The 21,313-nt window shown below is 43.0% G+C and overlaps 1 protein-coding gene across 1 annotated transcript in view; it reads right to left on the reverse strand.

Annotated features, from left to right (window-relative positions):
- mast2 (microtubule associated serine/threonine kinase 2) overlaps positions 1–21,313 on the reverse strand; it is a 51,819-nt gene that overhangs the window by 25,391 nt on the left and 5,115 nt on the right. Inside the window, exons 2-5 of the mRNA XM_071546167.1 lie at positions 19,439–19,530; positions 10,748–10,823; positions 8,003–8,081; positions 6,434–6,588 (exon numbers count right to left, since the gene is read on the reverse strand). Of these exons, the coding sequence (XP_071402268.1) occupies positions 6,434–6,588; positions 8,003–8,081; positions 10,748–10,823; positions 19,439–19,530 (402 nt within the window). The remainder of the gene's footprint in view (positions 1–6,433; positions 6,589–8,002; positions 8,082–10,747; positions 10,824–19,438; positions 19,531–21,313) is intronic.

Raw genomic sequence — 21,313 nt, forward strand, 5'->3', positions numbered from 1 at the left:
ATTTGATTTTTATTCTCACAAAAAACGGTTTTGTTCTTGTTCTTTGTTATTGTGCTATTCACAATAAGCACAGAAAAACTATGAAATCCTGGAAAGACTGAGTCGAGGGGAATGCAGGTGGGGTAAAAATATGAATTTGGGGCTCCAGATGTCACCGCTCTGTATGAGTCATCTGCACGTGCACACACACACACTCATGCGAGTGTGCAAACACACACACACAAACGCACACACGTGACCAGGGGGATGAGGTAATGCTGTAAGTCATCCATCGGTAGCTCCAAGTCCAATTACCAGCTTAATAGGAATGAGAGCACCTCGAATGTGACATATGAGCTAAACGTCATGGAGGCTGTTTATCATTATGCCAGCACCTAGGTACACAAGCACACACACACACACACACACACACACACACACAAACCTGAAACTAGAATGAGGACATACTACAAGAATATAGACTCTATGTTTCTTTTGTTTTAATCTGCTTTAATGTGTTTTTCATATTGTTCATAGCCAACTAATTACTCCAATATTAATGACTATAGTTATAATGATTGTACTGATTATTTTTAGACCAAGCAAGCTTCAACTCAGCACCCACACACACACATACACACACACACACAGCCTGTCATCATTCAATCAACTGGAGCTGTGAGACAAGTAACACTCTCAACTTTAAAACTCTCCTTTCATGTCTGTCTTTCTTGAAATAAAAAAAAAAGAAAATTCAATCAAAACCCAGCCAGCTCTGCCCTGGGCTCGGTAAGTAAAGGTTAGCCCTGACAGAGATGGATGCATAGCCAGAGGCTGTTATGTACATACTTTAATTTTCAGAGAATATCTTTTTCTCCCCGTGTTATTTCTTTGTCTGCCCATGGCTTTGAGCAGCCTCAGTCTTTATTAAAATAATGCTCCCATTCCTACCAAGTTGTAACAGAGATCAGAGTAAAATCCCTGGGATGAATAACACAAGACAGCCAGACAAAGGCTAATTAGAACACGGCTATATTTCTCCTGTAATGGGAAATAAAAATCGCCTTGCGGCAATCCCTGCAAGAAAAAACGTCTTCGTCATTATTTTGAGAAATGACCTTGGAGACGGGGCTCTTGTAGAACTTGTAGAAATCTTCTTTTGTTTTAGTGTGAGGCTGCAAGTTCAAAAGTTATGAATATGAGAATGAAAAAAAATAACTGTCTTATAAAATTGTAGATAAAATAAAATGTGTTACAACCCCATAGAGTTTCATAAACCGTGATAATTGAAATGTAAAATAGCGGTGTAATAGCTTCTTTTTTTTTAGGGGGGATAAATGGTGATGTCAGCTGTGACAAAGGCACTAAAAATGCAAAAGCGCTTATTGGTGGAGATGATAATTGAAGTAAATCAGATGAGACACCCAGAGATGAGATGGTGAGCCAGGGAGAGGGAGAGGGAGGCAGGGAGAGAGAGATTGTGTGTGAGAGAGAAAAATAACATTGCTCCTTCACAACTGAGGCGGGCGACTTGGGAAATGAGGGGCCTAATTGACCGTGACAGAGAGCTGGGCAGACGGGGATGAGCGCGCGTGTGTGTGCGCATGCACATGAGTGTGTGTGTGTGTGTGTGTGTGTGTGTGTGTGTGTGTGTGTTCGCCATAGAAACCTCAAAGTCTCACTGATGAGACTGATGAGTCCACTGGTAACATTTTAGTAAAAAAAATGTAAAGGTCTCCCCGAAACCACAAAGCTTTAGGTTTTGATGATACATGTAAATACTTACTGAGATGTTATACTATATGCTACATTATCTTTGGTGCATGCCATGGAGATATACACTCACCGAGCACTTTATTAGGAACACCATACTAATACTGGGTAGGTATTGGCTTTCAGCTCAATGTCAACCGGCTACCAAAGTGACATCCGCCTCAAGGTTCGACGTGTTGCATTCTGAGATGCTTTTCTGCGCTCCACAGTTGTAAAGAGATTATCTGAGTTACTGAAGCCTTTCTGTCAGCTCCAACCAGTCTGGTCATTAGAGCTGCAACGATTAATTGATTAATCGATTAAACGATTAGTTGTCAACTATTAAATTAATTGCCAACTATTTTGATAATCGATTAATCGGTTTGAGTAATTTTTTAAGAAAATGTGAATATTTTCTGGTTTCTTTACTCCTCTATGACAGTTGTGGACAAAACAAGACATTTGAGGACATTCATCTTGGGCTTTGGGAAACACTGATTGACATTTTTCACCGTTTTCTGACATTTTATATACCAAACAATTAATTGATTAATCGAGAAAATAATCGACAGATTAATCAACAATGAAAATAATCGTTAGTTGCAGCCCTACTGGTCATTCTCCTCTGACCTCTCTCATCAACAAGGCGTTTCCGTCCGCAGACCTGCCGCTCACTGCATGTTTTTTGTTTTTCGTACCATTCTGTGTAAACTCTAGAGACTGTTGCGCATGAAAATCCCAGGAGATCAGCAGTTTCAGAAATACTCAAACCAGCCCGTCTGACACCAACAACCATGCCATGGTCAAAGTCACTGAGATAATATTTTTTCCCCATTCTGTTTGATGTGAACATGAACTGAAGCTGCTGACCTGTATCTGCATGATGCACTGCTTATGCATTGCACTGCTGCCACATGATTGGCTGAATGGATAATTGCATGAATAAGCAGGTGTACAGGTGTTCCTAATAAAGTGCTCGGTGAGCATATAAGTCAGTGGTAAAAGTTTTGTGAAAGTGAGCACTAGTTAAGTCTGTTGGCGCAATTTAATATAGATTTCAAATTAAATACAGCAGACTGTCAATTTTTGTTTTTGGCCTCCATGTCAAACCCCTTAAAACAATAGCACCAGCAGGCAATGAATGAATGAATGAATGAATGAAAAGATGGATGGATGGATGGATGAGTAAAATGTAATTGTATGAACCATAGCTTTGTAGCCCCTCAGGACCAAGAAGGAGGGCTGATTGGTTGAACAGCTGGATGTCAGAGAGCCACAGGGAGCGGAGTTGTTACTCATGCTGCAGTGTTCATGTAAAGCAGATGAATAAATGCGGCTCTGTAGTAGCTGTCATTATAATGGACTAGGTCTTGTGGCTGGACCTGACTGCGTGTGGCTGTCTATGGCTACTTGGATAGCTCATTAACTACAGCCGCTGTACCCAACGCCACATATGACAAATGCATGATGGATGGACGAGGTTAGCTCATTTCTACATCTATGGGAGAATGGGTGGTAGAGAGAGATAGAGAGAGAGGGATGGAAGGAAGGGTAGTAGAGATAGAGAATGGATAGTAGATTGGACAAGGAGGGCAGATGCAGAGGAAAGTAAAGGCTATACAGGGCAAAAACTGAGGGAGCAGACAAGTTTGATGGGCTGAGAGGATAAAGGCAAAAACGAGAGATGAACGGAGAGATTGTTAAACGGCACAAAAAAGAAGTGTGGCTGTCATCCCTCACAGCAGGGCTATAAAATTAGCATATAATTGCACTCTCCACCTCATATTCATTATTTCTCTCTCTCTCTCTCTCTCTCCCTCACACCCACACATCTTCCCTCGTCCCTTGCCCCCTCCTCCTGGGCCCAATCATCATCTTCTCCCCACTCTTCCGTCCCCAATCTCCTTTTACTCACTCACTTAATTTCTCTCCCTGCTCCGTATTGTCTGTCTCCCACGCCACATCTCTTTTCTTCGCCTCTTGAGATCCGCACATTTGCTTCTCTCTTTCTTCTAATATTGTCCCTCTCTCTCTCCCGTCGCTATCGATCTCTCTTTTTGTCTTTCTCATTCACACCCCCCCCCCCACTTTCCTCCCTCCTCCTCTCCCTCCATAGCTCTCTGTTTGTTATTTATCTGTACTTGGAGACATCCAGCAGAGAGCTCTGTAAGAAGCTGTTAATGGCACTCGCTGTCAGTGGACTAATGTAATGTTAACAGGTTTAATTGGGACAGCCAATCAGTCATCTCACTGTAAAATCTCTATGTCTGGCTTTCACTTCTTGTTTACTTAAATACTTCATCTCTGCCATTACCACATTTCATATTATCATCATCTTCCATAACCTTCTCTCTCTCTTTCTCTCTCTGCATTTCCAATTTGAAAAATCCATCTTTCATTGCCTCATGGGTTCTTATTCAATTTTTTCCAGCTGTTCTGCTCATACATGGAAATATATTGAGCTGTGCTTCTACTGAGCTGAACAGAGGGGAGGATAGGGAGACAGACAGAGAGAGAGAGAGAGAGAGAGAGATAAAGAGCGAGATAGAGAGATAAAGAGCGAGACAGAGAGAGACACAGAGAGACAGACAGACAGACAGACAGACAGACAGACAGACAGACAGAGAGACAGAAAGGTGCAGAGTGAAAGCTCTGAGGTGGAGTGGGTAATTCATATCGAATGGTGTGTGTGTGTGTGTGTGTGTTTGGTTCCGCAGTGGAACACCAAAAAATTTGGCAGAGGAAATTTAGGCTGTCAGGTTATACTAGGACACAGGTTGATGGGTGATTACCTGAGATGGCATGGCACAAAACACACATATTCACACTCACACAAAACACGCACACGCACGCACACACACACACACACACACACACACACACACACACACACACACACGCACACACAGACATCAATCAACAAACACAGTGGGACTCTAATCAGATACACACCTCGTATCTCTCTTGCCTTCCTTTCATCTCAGAGGATGAAAGAATTCAATATCTCACTGTGAAGGAACAGAGCGAGAAAAAGAAAAAAAACTGTGGCAAGATGAGATGTGGGTGAGACACTGAGGAGGGAGAGAGAGAGAGAGAGAGAGAGAGAGAGAGAGAGAGAGAGAGAGTAGAGTAAATCTAGGGTGGGATGGGACTGAAAGACAGAAAGACAAACAAAACTAGAAGCATCACCTGACAGGTAAAAACACAGTAACAGAAAGTGACGGACAGAGTGAAAGAAAGATTTAAAAAAAAAGTGACAGGCAGTAAGCTGGGGATGGGCAGAGTGAATGAAAGCTACCACAAAACATAGACAGATAGATAGATGAAAGCTAGAGATCCAGGCATCCAAGGGTGGACCGATAAACAGATGTGGAAGCCTGAGTGTCACTGATAGGGGCAGAGAAAACCAACGAGGGTGTTGTTGCCACAGTGAAGAGATCACACTCGCTCCCAGCTGTCATGGACGTGTCAGTGGGAAGAGGCTGACCTTTCTGTAAGCTGACACACACACACACACACACACACAGAACCCACTTGACAGCCAGTTTGTGAGTCAGTCAGTCAGTCAGTCGGTAATACCCATTTTACACACCTGACCCTGGAATATTAGAGTATGCTGATCCTATAGCAATTCACAGCGAATCTCATGCACAGGAAAATCCAGAGTCATTACCATTCATATTAGACCTAGGATAGTCCCGCATATGTAAGTGTACTTCTTTAATTGTCATTTCTCTATGGATTGTGAACTTTTAAATTCATCAAAGCAGGTGTGTTTGCATTCAGTGCTCAATATGGTTGACGACATAACGCTCCAAACCCTGTGCCGTGAATTCACAAACTCTTTTGTAGCACATTATTATTATTGTGAGCTTCTCTGTTGCCGCTGCTGCAATGTCTAAACTTTGTAAATACCACACTTGTATAATGTGCCTTTTATGTCATGCTGGTGTGCCTGACAAACAAGCCAAGGAGGTATGGCCCCATGGGACAGGTTAAGCACTGAACTTTCACACCAAGTAGAGCAGAGTTTGAGCCGGGTCTCGAACCCTGATCTTGACCAGCGTCATTTTGCGGGGTCGACTTTCCTGGGTCACCAGTCTAGGGTATAAGTCAGATAGGCTGAACAGGGAAGTTGCTGAATAAGATGTGTGGATTGTGCAAATACATGGTTGTCCAATCACTGGAAAATGGGTGCAGTTCAAGTTGTGAGGCTCAAATAGTTGTGAAGTGGCCAGTCTCCAAAAACAATGATCATGTTTGTTGGTGGATGGCAAAAAAAAAAAAAATGTATACCAAAAGATTCAGATCAAACTTCTCCAAAAAGTAGTGGAAAACCTCTTTCTTGAGCAAAGATCCACTTCAGGTCAGTCAGGAAGGGCTAACTTTCCCAAAAGTATTGTACTGCTAAAATAATTATCCTTTCAATATTATCAATTGGACTAAGATTATCTTAGTTGCAAGATGCTTTTGGAAAACAGGGTCTCTAGTGGTACTGGCTGGGACTGGGTCGAAAGGGAAGTCTGCACAGACAAAAGATGGTGCAGAATTTGTCTTTGAACAAACACACAGGTAGGGTGTGATGCAATAATTGTGCTGGTGTATGTACAGTATTGTGTTGTAATACAGAGCATGGTTTATGCTCAAAACATAATTCTGCTCACATAATAAAGCATAGCTTCTCTGGCCGCAGAGTTCCTACCTGAGGCTGCGTGAACGGGGCCTCATGGCGGGGGAGCGGCGTCCCTCCTCGTCTGTGATGCTTTCAGAGCTGAAGTGCTTGGTGAGGAAGTGCAGCTCGTCCGGAGTGGGCTGGAAGGGCAACTGGTGCAGCTTCTCCTGAGATGAACAGGAGGACTGTGAGAGGAGGAGCAGAGAGGGAGCACAGATTACAACCAGCACTGGAGCTACTGCGGGGTTAGGCTGGAGCTAGGCCGGTCTAGGTCGGGTTAGCTTTGAGGACTAGTGTGCTAGTTACAGGAGGAGCGGAGAGGGAGTGCAGATTATAACCACCACTGTTTAAGAGTGTGGTTATTTGTCATTTCAAGGTTAATTTACAGATCGGATTCTAGAGATTGGATTTTATGAGATCGTGCCACTGTACGTCCACACTTGACCTCAAAATGGCGGTTAAGCATCTCCTGTTGCTGTATTTCTATAAATCTGTGGCTACATTACTTTTTCTTTTTCTTCCTCTCTGTCTCCATCTCTTCATATTGCCTGTATGTGCACTGCAGCTGGACTGCACCCACACTATGTAGTATTCCGATCACAATTTTGAAGATTCAAGCGCAATGTGAGCTAAAAATCTGATTATTGCGCCTGCAGACCTGTCACGTAATGCGTGCTGCCGGGATCAGATGATGAAAGTCACATTGAAATGACAAGCGTGACTCTAGCCTTGATTAGGTTAGCCTAGAGCGCTACTGTGCTAGTTACAGGAGGAGCAGAGAGGCAGCATGTAATACAACAGGTACTGGAGATACTGTGCATTAATTTAAAGTGAGCCAAGTGCCACTGTGGATTAGCCTAGAGCTATGTTAGTTTAGTTACAACTAACGACTGTTAAGACTGCCAGTTTAGTTTATGAGACAAAGAGAAGTCTCTCTTTGTCGATTAACTAGTTAGTGAGTGATTTAGTAAACCTAATGAGACAAATGAAGCCTGCACTTCTGTTAACGCAGTGAGCTAGCAGGCAGGCTAGCAGTATGGGGTGATGACTGAGAGCTTGAATATCCAGTCAACTAAGCGTGCTGCCATTGAAGCATGCTGAGTCCTCGTTCTACAGCCAGCAGGTACAAAGCAAGCGCACACTGCAGTATTAAGAAGGGAGAAGGGGGAAGAGCAGAGGGGTTAAGTAGCAGGGAGGAGGATTAGACAGGAGGAAAACATTATAGGACTCTAGGAATGGAGGATTGAGAAAGAGGAGAAAAAGATGTAAGTTTGGAGAAAAGAAGAGTAGGGAGTAGTAAGGAGAGCAGGACTACACTCTAGGGCATCAGTGGGAGGATACAGGGAGAGGGAGGGAGGGAAGGGTATAGGTGTTAAAAAAGAGAGTGAGGAGAGAGAGGAGGAGAAGACTAGAGGGGAAGTGGCAGAAAGAAGGGATGATCTTTATTGTAGCTAAGGGAGCTTTTGATGGCTTGAAGCTTTGCAGCGTAGTGGGATGGAGCAGAAGGAATTTATCTCAGAGTCTTTGGGGTAAATAGATAATGAAAATAAAACACATACACAAATAAATGCACACAGACACAAATATATAGATACTTACTGAGACAGTGGAGCTGGGAGTGTTGGTGCCATAGCCAGAGGAAGGCAGAGAGGCCAGAGACCAACGTCTGCCATCCGTCCTGATTGAGAGAGAAAGGAGATAGAGGCAGAGAAGAGAGAGATAAGGATAAAGACGTCAAAACCCATACAACTCTCCCTTTAAATGTACTTATAATGGAATTAAACATAGTCCATAGCCAAATCCACAAGCTGCGACACCCTCACATATAGTCACAAAGCCATTCAGCTGCAGGAGGGAAAATACACACGAGGATAAAATGGATTCAGAAAGAGTGCAGGCGAAGCCATGTGGGTTTGAACCGCTGAGCAATACTGAGACAATCAGCCTGAGACACCAAAGGCGTAAGGTGATGCAAGACTAGTTTGCTCCTGAGTCTATGCCCGACAGCCACTCTACCCTGTCTGCTCTCATGAGTCTTCTGTGAGTTGGATGTTGCACTTTCCAACACCATCTTAGACAGATTTATTAATGAACAAACATACCCTAAGATGTCTATTGTTGTGTCCTTGTAATCCAATGGGTGAAAAGAAAAATAAAACAAAAACTTTGGGGTAAAACAATAGTGAAGGGCATGATTGGTCATGTTGTCTGTGTTAAATGGACTTAAAATAAAAATATGTTCTTGGAAATGCAGTGCTGTTCAGTAGGTGACTGAGCTGGTCTCTAAAAAAACAATGGAGCTGCATCCTTTGATCCTTCTGAATGTGATGCATGTAGAGAGAGTATGGGAGTTTCTCTCAGAAGGGTAGCAGTGACACAGACCCTGAAGGCTAGTATCCAGCACAGACGCTACTTGTTGATGTCAGCCTGTGTGCACTCAGCCATGCAGGACAGAGGGCAGGTGGTGGTGGCAGGGAAAAGGGAAGACTAGGCAAGGAGCATGTAAAGGTCAAAGTTGAAGAAGTTACCTGTCAGCCCTGTGTCCGTGACTGTGTGGGAGAGAAGACTGTCAGTCAGTCTCAGACAAGGACACAAAGATGCACACAGAGACAAAGACCTAGCCTGTCCCAGCCCTCCGAAGCACTAACATTGATCATTCCTTTATGCTCTCTTGTTTGTGTTTGCTCATTAATCACTGCTATTGTTTTTTTTTTTTATCTTTTGAATTATTACAAAAGGTGCATGGTTAATGTAAAGAATGATTCAGGGGGCTGGCACCAGGCAAACAGACCCTCAGCTCTTGACTTATCAAACTCCACCACATGGTGTCACTGTTGTCACAGCATCTGCTCTGTCTGCAGCTGCAGTATCTATCAAGGTCAGCGGACAGGCAGAAAGGCATTTCCAATGCAAATCAACTTTAATGCATGTTTTTGGCTGGTACACTTAGGATGGCTGCCATACGATGTTTGAGAATGTTGTCATGGAAATAGGCACAGGTTCAGTGGATAAGGTTAATGTGTTACCATGGAAACATCATCACTGAACATTTAAGCGGCAGATGAGTTGAACAACTCTAATCTCATGCACTGGCCACACGTTAAGCCATGCTCGTTTTTATGACAAGTTTATCCAAGTTCTATGGCAGCCGTCTTACAGTAGGTGTAGTGAGGTAGTGTGCCGTCATACACCAGTAAATTCCCTTTCTGATTCTATTACTATTTCATGCTTCAACTCAATGCAGCAGCAGGAGCAGCTGGTACCAGCGTAGATGTCATGTGGAGTACCTTTTATCAAACTTTTGTATGAGCTTATATGAGTGTCTTTTTAATCTTGGCATGGGCTTAAATCACACAAGTGCATGAACGTGCACACATAAATCTCACAGACACATGCACTAATGTGCGAACGCACACACACACACACACACACACACACTACACACACTCATTTTCACTCCCTCTCTGCCTCCCTCCCGCTCCGTAATTACCATCTCTGTTGAGAGCCCAGACAGATAAGAGGTTATTAATCCAGGTTTGAATGACAGTCTCAGATCATCTCTGTCTCATCATCAGCTGCACACTATCATCATCTACTGCGCTGCTCTCAAGGCACCGAGGCCTCTGAGGCATTTAAGAGCACTTGCCATTTCAAAGATACTGGCATTAAAGGTTGAACTATGACCCTCCATCATTCAAGATGAATGTCATCCATTTGGGCTCAATAGTTTCACATCCCCCCCCCCTCATCTGAGCACCACATTTTCCCATGTAACAATTGACCGTTTGAGAGTGCAAGACTTCTCTTGGAGTCAATCAACTGCAAGCTTTAATTTCGTAGCTTCAATAGTGACCTTCTGTCATTCACCAGGACTTATCCAGGATTTATCCAACTGACCACTAGGGAAAAAGAGCCAGTCAGCAGTCGTTCTGCCCCATACTACACATTTTACTGAGAGTTAACCCAAATAATGTTTTGTCCCATCTGAATATAATGCCTTGTTTTGATTTGAAACAGAATAACAACTTGGAAACAAAATGGGTGCAATGGGTTGCACCACTTGTAATTCCAAGTTACTGGGAGACTGAGGCTGGCACATTGTTTTTTTTAATGTGCCTTACATGTTCCTTCACCAATTCAGCACAAGATTTGAGTGCTAGGACAACTCTTTGCAAACAGAAATTATATTTGCTGATTAATTCCAATACTGGTATCAAATATTTGAACTATATTAGATGCAACCTTTTTAACTCTGTTTCTTTTTTCCCCCAGTGTGACCCTCAAGTACAAGTGTAGTGTGTGTGTGTGTGTGTGTGTGTGTGTGTGTGTGTGTGTGTGTCTCACCTGCGCGCAGGAACAAAGGAGAAGTGTGCAGCCGTGTTGGGGGAGAAGTTGCGAGGGCTGTCCAATGGGCTGGTACCTGAGGAGAGGAAAGGAAAAAGGAGATTACATCTGACTTGTTGTGCAATTCCTTTTTATTATCTTGTTTTTATCTTGTTCTCTATTGCTGCTGGTCACTGAGAGTTACCAAACATAATTTCATTGTATGCCTACAATGACAATAAAGTGTCTTAACTCTTAACTCTTAATTAATGGGTAGCAGCACTATACAGGGACACTGCTGGACAGATAACAGGCAGCTCTCATCTCTGTTTCAATTTATTTACCTCAGCAGATAAAGGCTGCAGCTGACAACATGAGAGATTTAGACATATTGTGATCTATTAGTACTACTATGCCAATATGGCGGGGCCAGTCAATATGCTAGAGAAGCGAGCTTGTGACCGGATGTTCGGTGGTTCAAATCCCCTGATCATCTGGGAAAATCTGGGTGGGGAAAGTGAATGACTAACACTCTCCACTCCTCACAACAATAAAACCTAAAACACTACTGTAATTAATTAGAAACAGGTGTGGTAGGCTGTTGCACAGACTGGTCTGTTGCTGAACTGCCAAGTGGAGGTTTCCTTATACAGAGGTGCTTCACAATACTGAGAAATCACGCATTTTAAGCATTAGTTGTCCCAGTGGGAATTGAACACCTAACCATGAACCAACACGGTTGAAAAGCTGCACAACAAAAACAGACTGAACCTAAGTTGAAACGCTTTGAAGTGCAAAAGGCTTCTCTCTCACTGCTTGTTTCAGCTGTATAAAACCAAACCTACCCAAGTCTGGTGACATATGTTAATAAAGAAATGTGTTTGTGTATGAATGCAGTATGTGTGTAGTGTTTAGTGCATGCATGTTCCTTCATCCTCCCCACATCTTCCTGAGCGTAAACCCATCCCTCCATCATGCCTCCACCCATTTTCCATCTCCATCCAACGCTCAACAAGAGAGGCATCTTAGAAGAGAGAGCAAGGTACAGAGAAAAAGAGACAGAACAAGAGAAAGAGAATCTTTGTGGAAAATGTGGAGGGAGAGGAAGAATCTCAAGAGATGAGGACAAATTAAATAGGAACAGACGGAAAGAGGAGTGAGAGAGCGAAGGAGAGAGATGGACATAGAGAATTTGAGTTTGATGGAGTGATCTCATTAACTGAATGGGAGTTGAGAGGAAAGGAGGGGGTAGATAGACCGATAAGAGGGCTGACTAATCCGTCCGCTCCGTCCAAAGAAGAAGAGGAGTGGGCACAGATAAAGGAGGAGAAACACTGTTTACATCCCCTACTAGACAACTGTAGAGGGAGAGAATGACAAATGAAACACAGATAAAATAGGCCCAGCATTCAAAAGGAAACATGAGAGAATGGGGAAAAAAAGGGCGAGTGAGCGAGAGGGAGAAGAATTGAGTGTGTATGTATGAGAGAGAGATAGAGACAGAGAGAAAGAAAGTTTCTGAGGAAAAGTGAGAAAATCTGAAAATGCACAAATCAACTCTAACTCATGCTGCAAAATCAGCACTGTGCACAGACATTGACTTTGTATCAAAATTACATCCAAACGTGTTAAGCCAACATAGAGCGAAAGTATTTTCATCTACATAAACAGTCTGCAGCACAGACTGAATATTCCACTATGGAGCTGACACTGCTAGTACTCTAAGAAAATAGATGATCCTATTTCAGATAAACATGAGGTTTATTTAATAAGCATATTGAATGAGCATAGGCCCTACATCATATTGGATACAAATATTCAAGGCCATTCCATTTACTGCAGAGGGGAATGCAGCGCTGTGACTGCCAGTCTGTAACTAATAATTCAGTGGAGAGAAAGGGTATGGGTGAAATGTCAAACACACACACACACACACACACACACACACACACACACAGATGGATGGGTGAGAAAAGGTCGGCGGCCCCAGAAACGTGGGGTGCTGCAGTACTGCATGGGCTGGAGGAGAGGGAGAGATTAAGTAGTCGGACATTTCCACATCAATTATGCATTTTCCTCAGCAGCACGTCTGGACAGAGCAGAGTCTCAAATATTAATATGAGCATTTGCTTTCTGTCAGATAGGAAAAGATCACTCTCTCTCTCTCTCTCTGTAGCTGGAGTGGAACAGGGAGTGCAGATCGTATGTGTGTGCACATACATGAGTGAACACGTGTGTACTATTTGTCAAACAGAAGCTTGTTAGAATCATCCATCCATCCATCACATGTGTGTGAACCTTCTGTTACATGTGTGTGACTGTGTGTGCCTGTGCATGTGTGTGCACGCATGACGTTTGTGTGTGTGTGTGTGAGTGGATGTTACAGAGTTATGTTTAAATGGCAGAGATATCTCATTGGAGCTATTACCAAGCTGTAAGGGAATGAGTTCACATTGTCACACTTTACAGCTACAACACTGAAAACCGTGTGTGTGTGTATTCCATTAGTCAAATAGAGGCTTGTTCACAGACAGAAGAATCCATCTCTCATTGTGAAGAAAAATCATGCACTGCAGCAAAGCGTGAAGTAGTGTGTTTGCGTATTTATGTGTGTTATTTAAGTGTGTCAGGGCTAAAAGCGAGGCTGAGACGTATTGCATGGTAATGTGACTCTGCAGTCCCTGGTGTGGGACATGAGCTAAATGTTAAATGTTAGCGAGACCTATGGGATTTCTTCCGTGTCACTCGGAAGCCAGAGAAGCAATCCATGACTGGATGGTCACTGGTGCAAATCCCCAAACAGGCTGGCAAAATCTGGAAGAGGGAATTTAATGAGAAATGCTCTCCCCTTCCCCAGTGACGACTGTTGAAGGGCCTTTGGGTGAGGAGCTGAGACCCTAACTGCCCCAGTAGAAATACTCCGTGGACAACAACAGAATATTGTGGTTTATCATTCCTACTGTAGGCTCAAGTGTTTATGTGCACTTGTGTCCAAGCCTCCCTCCTCTTGCGTCGACTGCACCAAGTCACTGCCATGTATAGCTTGCCTAGTAACTTGCCTAGTAAAGTCACAATGACATTAAAAATTACCTTTCCATCTCGTTAGCTAGTTTTCCATACCATGATATACACCTATTTAAAAATAATATTTTCTTCTATTTCATATCAAAATCCCATTATATTTACCTGGAAAACTGTATTTTTAATGGTTACCTCATGCTGTACCAGTAGGCGCAAATAAAAAATCCTAATAATAATACCATCACAGACTTTTTTCTCAAATCCACCCCTGTGCCCCTTCCCTCACATAAAACTGCCTTTCTCTTCCTAATTGATATCCTATTGGTTTACATTTTAAAATGATCCCATCCCAATATCCTGTTACAACAGGAAATACATTAAATTACAGAAGCAAGATGCTCTCCAAATGCGGTTTCATTGGGACTTTAAGCAATAAAATCTATGTTCTCCCCTCATAGCAGTTATTTGGCCTGCAGTAGTAGAGCTGACAGAGGGAGGTCAAGGTGGTGCACCTGTTACAGCCTGGAACCAGTGCCTGAAGTGCTTCTGTAGCAAAGCCCTCTGAATTTTTTCGCATGCTGGGTGGATCAAGACCACCATCCCATAGAATCATTCCAGGACTCCACTGAGCTGCGACAGCAGGAGTGATGGGAAGGAGAAATAGCCTGACTCCTGCTTTGAATGGTCGCTGCTTGACAGCTCCTCTGCAACTGTGTAACAACAGAGATCAGATGTGCAATGGAAATTTCAAAGCAAATTTGCTGGGTTTTATTTAACAATTGCGGTCTGCCCTCAATGCTCGGAGGGCAGCCGGAGTAAAATTCTCCTCTGAACCCTCAGGAGCAACGGGCGAGGCGAGTCCACGAGGGTACAACGTGACTTGACTGGTTGTTCAACGGCTACGATGCTCTGATTGGTTACGGGGGAGAACAAATCACAAATCACTGTTGAAATCCATTTGAATAATGCTTTCCATTTTCTGTCATATAAAAAAAACAAAACAACTCCAGGGATTGTATTGTGAGACTGAATTGTGAAGCCAAGTGAAATGTAAATTAAATAAGAGTATAACTGTTAGGCAATTTCATTACAATAGGTGTGGAAGCTGCTATGCTGTCACATTTTTAGAGGTACTGCAGACAAACACTGCGGTGACAGTGACCTACTTAGGCGAAGACAGATAAATATACAGGCACAATGACATACATGCAAATGCATTAGCTATTTCTCTGTCTCTCTCTTCTCTTTCTCCCTCTGTCTCTCTGGGGAGAATGCTGTCGGGATAACACAACACAGGATATACTGTAATTGGGGGGGAAAGCAGAAAAAACTTGCATTTCCATGGGAGTGTATGACAATAAAATGAACAAGAGAAAAGCCCAAATCCCTGCTATATTTCTCTCTGCATCACTGTCCATCATTACAGCCACAAAGATGGCCAGCAGCTAGTTCCACAGAGTCTGCTTTAATCGGAAGTCAGGGCACACAGACCTGCCAATCACCAAGCTGACCTTTAACAAATATCAGCTCGCTCTCAGCCAAAAGAGAGACAGGCCGCTCAAAGAAGATAGGCACGGTGGCAACAAGGTAGAGAGAGGGGAAGAGACAGAGAAGATGACGAAGAGGGGGCAGAAAAAAGGACGAAGAAGGTCCAAAGAGGGCAATAATGCTGTCAGAGAAGAAGAAGGGACAGAAAAAAATGGAGGAAGAAGGTCCAAAGAGGGCAATAATGCTGTCAGAGAAGAAGGGAAAGGAAAAAGGAGGAAGGTCCAAAGAGGGCAATAACGGTAGAGGACAAGAAGAAGGGAGAAGGGAAGAGAAAGAGATGAGGGGGCGAGGAATGAAGCAGAGTAAACGAGAGAGATTCATGCAGACTTTTAACATTTTAATAAAAGTCCATTTTAGAGAGGATTAGTCCTCATCTGCTCCTTAAGATATTAGAATTAGAGAAATCTCCATTTGATTAGCAGTAAGTGGCTGGACGAACGGCTTGAGATTGAAACCATGATGAAACTGATTAGACTCCTTGGAGAGCTGGAAAGGGAGAAAGAGAGAGAGGGAGGCATGGAGGGAGAGAGGGAGATAGGGTAATCATCTATGAAGGAATGAAGGAATGGGCTAACAGCCTCCAGTGGTGCCTGTTAATCAGTTGAGTACCAGCCAATAGCGAGATATCACAGCCTTGGCTTAATCTAGATGAAGGTTTCACTTATATTAAAGGTTTCCATGGAAGCAATATCAAGCTTGGCTTAAGGCTAAGGAATCTATTTAGCCCTGATGTGAAAAACCATTTAGTTGAAAATCCGAGCCTACATAGTGTGAAGCAACAGGAGGGCCGCCGAGAACAGCGGGCAACAAAAAAATATATAAAAAACATGGTGAAAAGGCAATATTAATTAGTGATATTTAATTAACTGTATTTAAAAGCCATTTCCTTGGCAGGGTCTGGGAAGAGGACGGACAGGGCGGCGAGACGTTAAGACTGGTGGCAGTGTGTTACCATGGCAACACACCAGCCACAGCAGCCTAGTGGATGGAGATGGAGAGAGCAGGGTGGCAGAGGGAAAAAGAGAGGGATGGATGGATGGAGGGATAGAGGGGAGGACAGATAAAAGTAAGGAGGGAGAGAAGTAAGGAAGAATGGAAAAGGGGATATAAGGGATAGAGAGGGAGTGTGTGTGTGTGTGTGTGTGTGTGTGTGTTTGATTATGGATGCTGCACAGAACCTGATCCCTCCTTCTCCTCCTCTCTTAGTGTTTCTTTTTTCATATGACCTGTTTCTCATTCTCCATTTCTCAATATCATCATCATGCATCCCGCTCGCTCTCTCTCTTTCTTTCTCCCCCTCTATAACTTGCTTTTTCCATTAGTCTCCTTCCCTCAAACCCTCCTGTCTCTCTTCTGCTCTCTCAATCCCTCTCCCTTTGCCCTGCTTCCCACCTCTCTCCATTTCTCATCTGCTTTTTCTCTAAATATTTCTCTCAAGTTGACACCGTCTCATTTAGTGCTCTTTCTAAATCTCTCTCTCTCTCCATTTAAAACCCTCCTTACAGACGGATGTGTGAAGGAGATTAGAAGCTGAAGCCACAAATCCATTCACTCAAATACACCTATGAACACACACACACACACACTTTTCCTGAGGTGCCAAGTATTGCATTCATACACTGTTCGCAATTTGTGTGTGCACATAAATGCATTTGTCCTTCAACTCCTCTCAACTAGCAACTTGTCTTGTTAAATAAACACTGTGTGTGTGTGTGTGTGTGTGTGTGTGTGTGTGTGTGTGTGTGTGAACAGCAGCATACTGATGGAGCGAGAGCAGGACAGAAGCAAAGAATATCTCATCTACGCATTTTCATCAGAAGCACTGAAGCCGACAGCTTGAGTGTGTGTGTGTGTGTGTGTGTGTGTGTGTGTGTGTGTGTGTGTGCGTGCAGGCGCTGTGACTGACAGGCTGTGGAGTTCTATTATTTCCTGAGGAGGAAATGAGATGTGTGCGGCTGTCTGTAAATGTCTGTCAGCTTAGCACAAATGCGCACAGTTAATGAGATCTCTCTCTCTCTCTCTCCATCGTGTTTTCCCTCTCTCTTGTTCACTCTTCTTTGTGATCAGGTATTATTGTCACTGTTCTATTATCGTTCCATCTTTCATATCCATCCTCGCTTCTTTCTCTCACTCTCTCGTTCAGCCGTCTTTTCTGAGTCATTGTCACTGCTCCATTTCTATTCCGTTTTTCCAATCTATATTTCTTTCTCTCTCTCTCATTCTCTCTCTCCACTTGAGTCTTCATCACTATCAATCAATATCTCTCTTTTTCATGTAATTTCCATCGTTCCCTCTCGCTCTTGTTGTATATTTGAAGGTGGGGGGGCAGGAGGGGTGGATGTGGGGTATTGTGTGCCTGTCTACATGCTGTCAGCATGTTTGACAAAATCCTGTCAGCTTGAATTTCATCTGTCACTACACACACACACACACACACACACACACACACACACACACCAAACACATGCGTACCCACACAATCTTCAATGACAGCAAGCAGCTTAGTAAAACATTATAACGCTTGACAACTATGAAACAGAAGTGTGTGTGTGTGTGTGTGTGTGTGACTAGATGACCCACTGCTGCATTGGCACAGAGCCATATCTGGACTCAGTTGTCACCCTACACTGTCATATATGGATCTGTGCACACACGCACATGCACACACACACACACACACACACACATACACAAACAAATATCTTGCTGTGCTGTGCTCAGTGTGCAGCCTGAGCTGTTAATTGGGCTTTGTGGCGTGTGATTCTAGTGGTTAGTCTCCGGTAGGAAACAGCATGGCTCCCTGTAACACATCTAGACTGGTTGTAACTCAACAGACTGTGGCAGATGGGCAAGAAAAGACCATCGAACAAATGTACCTGCTGTACTTTCTGCATCTAAACCACTTTTCCTTATGTCATGGCTAGTGTTATATTTGTGTGTGTGTGTGTGTGTGTGTGTGTGTGTGATGATATGCATGTGTATGTGGGCATGGCACTTGCTTAAACTGAAAGTGATTACACAGAGAATGGCAACTGGCAAAGACATGAAGGCAGCTGCAAAAACAATTTGAGACAGAGCCTGAGAATAGGAATGAAAAGTCCTGACTCCCATGTCTAAACCCACCAGTCTGTTCTGTTTTGTTTTGATGCATACAGGTAGTACCATGCAACCAGACACTTCACTGCTCTTTACTTGGGCATTATCAAACTCACAGTGCGGTAAAATAATTTTATACAACTCAAGTCTGCTTTTTGTTGAGCAGCATCAAATTAATGAAATTACCTGAAAGTTGTGTTATTGTAAAAATGTAATTTGCACTTTAAATCTACATATCTTAGCTGTGAGTTTTTCCCACAACTCCAATCGTCTTTTCATAAGGAAATTAATTTAGATGACGTCACAGAACGGGGGAACATACTACTGGGTTTTTAGTTGGTTAGTTTGCATGAACTGCTGCAATACAGTGGTAAGATAATATATAATCTGACAGTTTATAATAAATCACATTGTTGTGCAAAGTGCTTCTATGTATGGGAAATGCCATAAACTGTTTGCCAACGGTTCAGTTACTAACATCATCTCGCAAGCCAAGTATCTTAACATGAATGTATTCTCCATAGAAGGGATTAAGGCAGATGATCAACTAGGGAGCTAAAAAGCTGAGATCACACTCAAATAAACTGCTTATTAGTTGAGTCTATATATCATCAGAATCATTGCTTGTTTCCTTTGGTGCTAACCTAATTGTAGAGACTGCAGTTATTTCATTCAACATGGATGGAATTAGGAAAACTACTTACTAATACTTACTTCAGGACTAAAAGTGGTTATTTGTCTACCAAATATTACATCTATATTTAATAATAAATTCTTCTGTTAGTGAAATTCTCTGCTTCTTTTCCCAATCACTGTCACAGCTGCTAAAGGATAATGTATAAATCACTTCTATAAATGCATGTGTGGCCTTTCATTAGTATGCAAAGTACAGATAAGGAAGCTTCTGGTATCAAGATACGCTTATATTCTTTTATAAACAACTCTCCTTCTTAGCATCTAAAATGTCAGAGCGTGAGTGAATGAGCGTGGGTGAGTGTGTGTGTGTGTGTGTGTGTGTGTGTGTGTGTGTGTGTGTGTGTGAGTTACCTGTGTGTCCATGCAGAGGTGAATGTGGTCTCGGCAGGGTTGGGGAGGTGCTGGACGTCACAATCAGACTCTTCCTGTTGCTGGTCCGACAGCTGAGGACAGAAACGTCAGTCAGTTAAGTTTCCTTTTAACCCAGTTTGGCTCCCTTCACTGAATTCACCTCAAGTCGAATTCAGATTTGAATTCAATGCAGTTCACATCCTAATTATAAATTGTGTGGGCCTACATAATATGTAGGCTAGAACTCCAAGGAGCTTTGCAATGAACCAGACATAGATTTCCTATCACTCATATACTAATGAGTTGCCAAGTCCTCTTTTCAGCATTCCTCCACACTGAACTGCATGGTTAGGTAGACCACAGTCACAGTAATTAGTCACACACAGATTAGTTAAACACTCTGTCATACTCATATGAATGTAACACACATCCATTTGTACTGTTTCCAAAAAAGAATAAGCACCCGCACAGCTAAGCTTTAATAATAGTAGCCGTCCACTGTGGCCATCAGACACACATCTGATCACACACATTAGACACTGTGTGGGTATGTGCACGTACGGGCGTGTGTGTGTGTGTGTGTGTGTGTGTGCTTCCGTGCATGTATTGGTGGTGAGAGTGTTTGCCCACAGATATTACAGTTTCACAAAGTCCTGCTCACTGAGGCGAGAGCTGTTCCACACAGTGTCCTTCACACCAGCTCTCTAGAGGACAGTAACGGCACAGAAAGACCAGACAGTCAAAATCACAGCTGCAATCATGCAAGACAGGGGAAATAGACACAACTGAGGGGAATAGTAATCAACTTCGAAAAAAAACAAAAACAAATTAGCATAGAACTGAATGGAATATATCAGAATAGATAGATAGATATTTATCCAAATAGGTTGGTACAAGCAGAAGCTTTACATTTTAGTTCACCTTGAGCCTTAATATGCTAGACTGAGCCTCACTATGTTAGCTTGAGCCCTAGGATGGACTAAAGTGTTTTTTGGGAAATTTCCTGGTGAAACCACTTGGATCCATATTTTCTCCTTCAGTCTCTATTCAAATCTGTGTTTGTGAGAGCAATTTTGCACTGGGTCAGACTTAAAAAAAAACATTACTCACGGGCCAAAGGACTTGTAAGATTCCCATCCTTGCTTGGACGTACTATGACAGATTGTGCATAAATTTTGGTCATAAATCCTACTTCAGCCGGCAAGATTATAGAATGACAAGCAGAAGTTCATCTGCAGTACTCAGTCTCTGTGCGCTCAACTGACAGGCTGCTGCTTTGATGATGACAGCAAGCACATGAAAGCGCACATTACACACAGACACACACACATATGGCAACACAGCCTTCAGTCAGTTCTGCATAATGAATACATGTCTCCCAGTAGGGGATCCAAAGTGCCTGCAGGAGAGGCAAAGTAGAATACCACACAATATTCTCACTTTGTCAGAGAGAGAGAGAGAGTGCTACCAGGTAGTAGTAGCTAGATGTGTTTATGTGTGTGTGTGTATGCGTGTGTGTGTGTGTGTGTGTGTGAGACAGAGAAAGAACATTATAGAGAGTGCTTATGTGCTTGGCGTGCCAACCCAAAACGTGTCTCCCCTGTTCATTCTGTCACTCAGATAGACAGCCATTTGTTGTGTCTAAAATGTGGAGAATTCTGTCTTGAGCACTCTCCCTATTCTGTCATTTTATTCTCATTTTACTCTACATTTTCTTCATCCAACGTTCCGTCCCCTTTTTGACCGTTACCACTCCCTCTCCTCTCTTCCGTCATCTCATTAAACCCTCTTGTCCACTCACTCCATCCCTTGCAACTTGCTCAACTCTATCACTCCTTTATCCCTCCTCTCTGCACCCCCCTTCCCTTCTTACAC

The sequence above is a fragment of the Centroberyx affinis genome, unplaced genomic scaffold, assembly GCF_046629955.1.
Source record: "Centroberyx affinis isolate AG114_WGS23_722 - 3 ecotype Tasmania unplaced genomic scaffold, CSIRO-AGI_Caff_v1 ptg005145l_1, whole genome shotgun sequence".
Classification (NCBI taxonomy): domain Eukaryota; kingdom Metazoa; phylum Chordata; class Actinopteri; order Beryciformes; family Berycidae; genus Centroberyx; species Centroberyx affinis.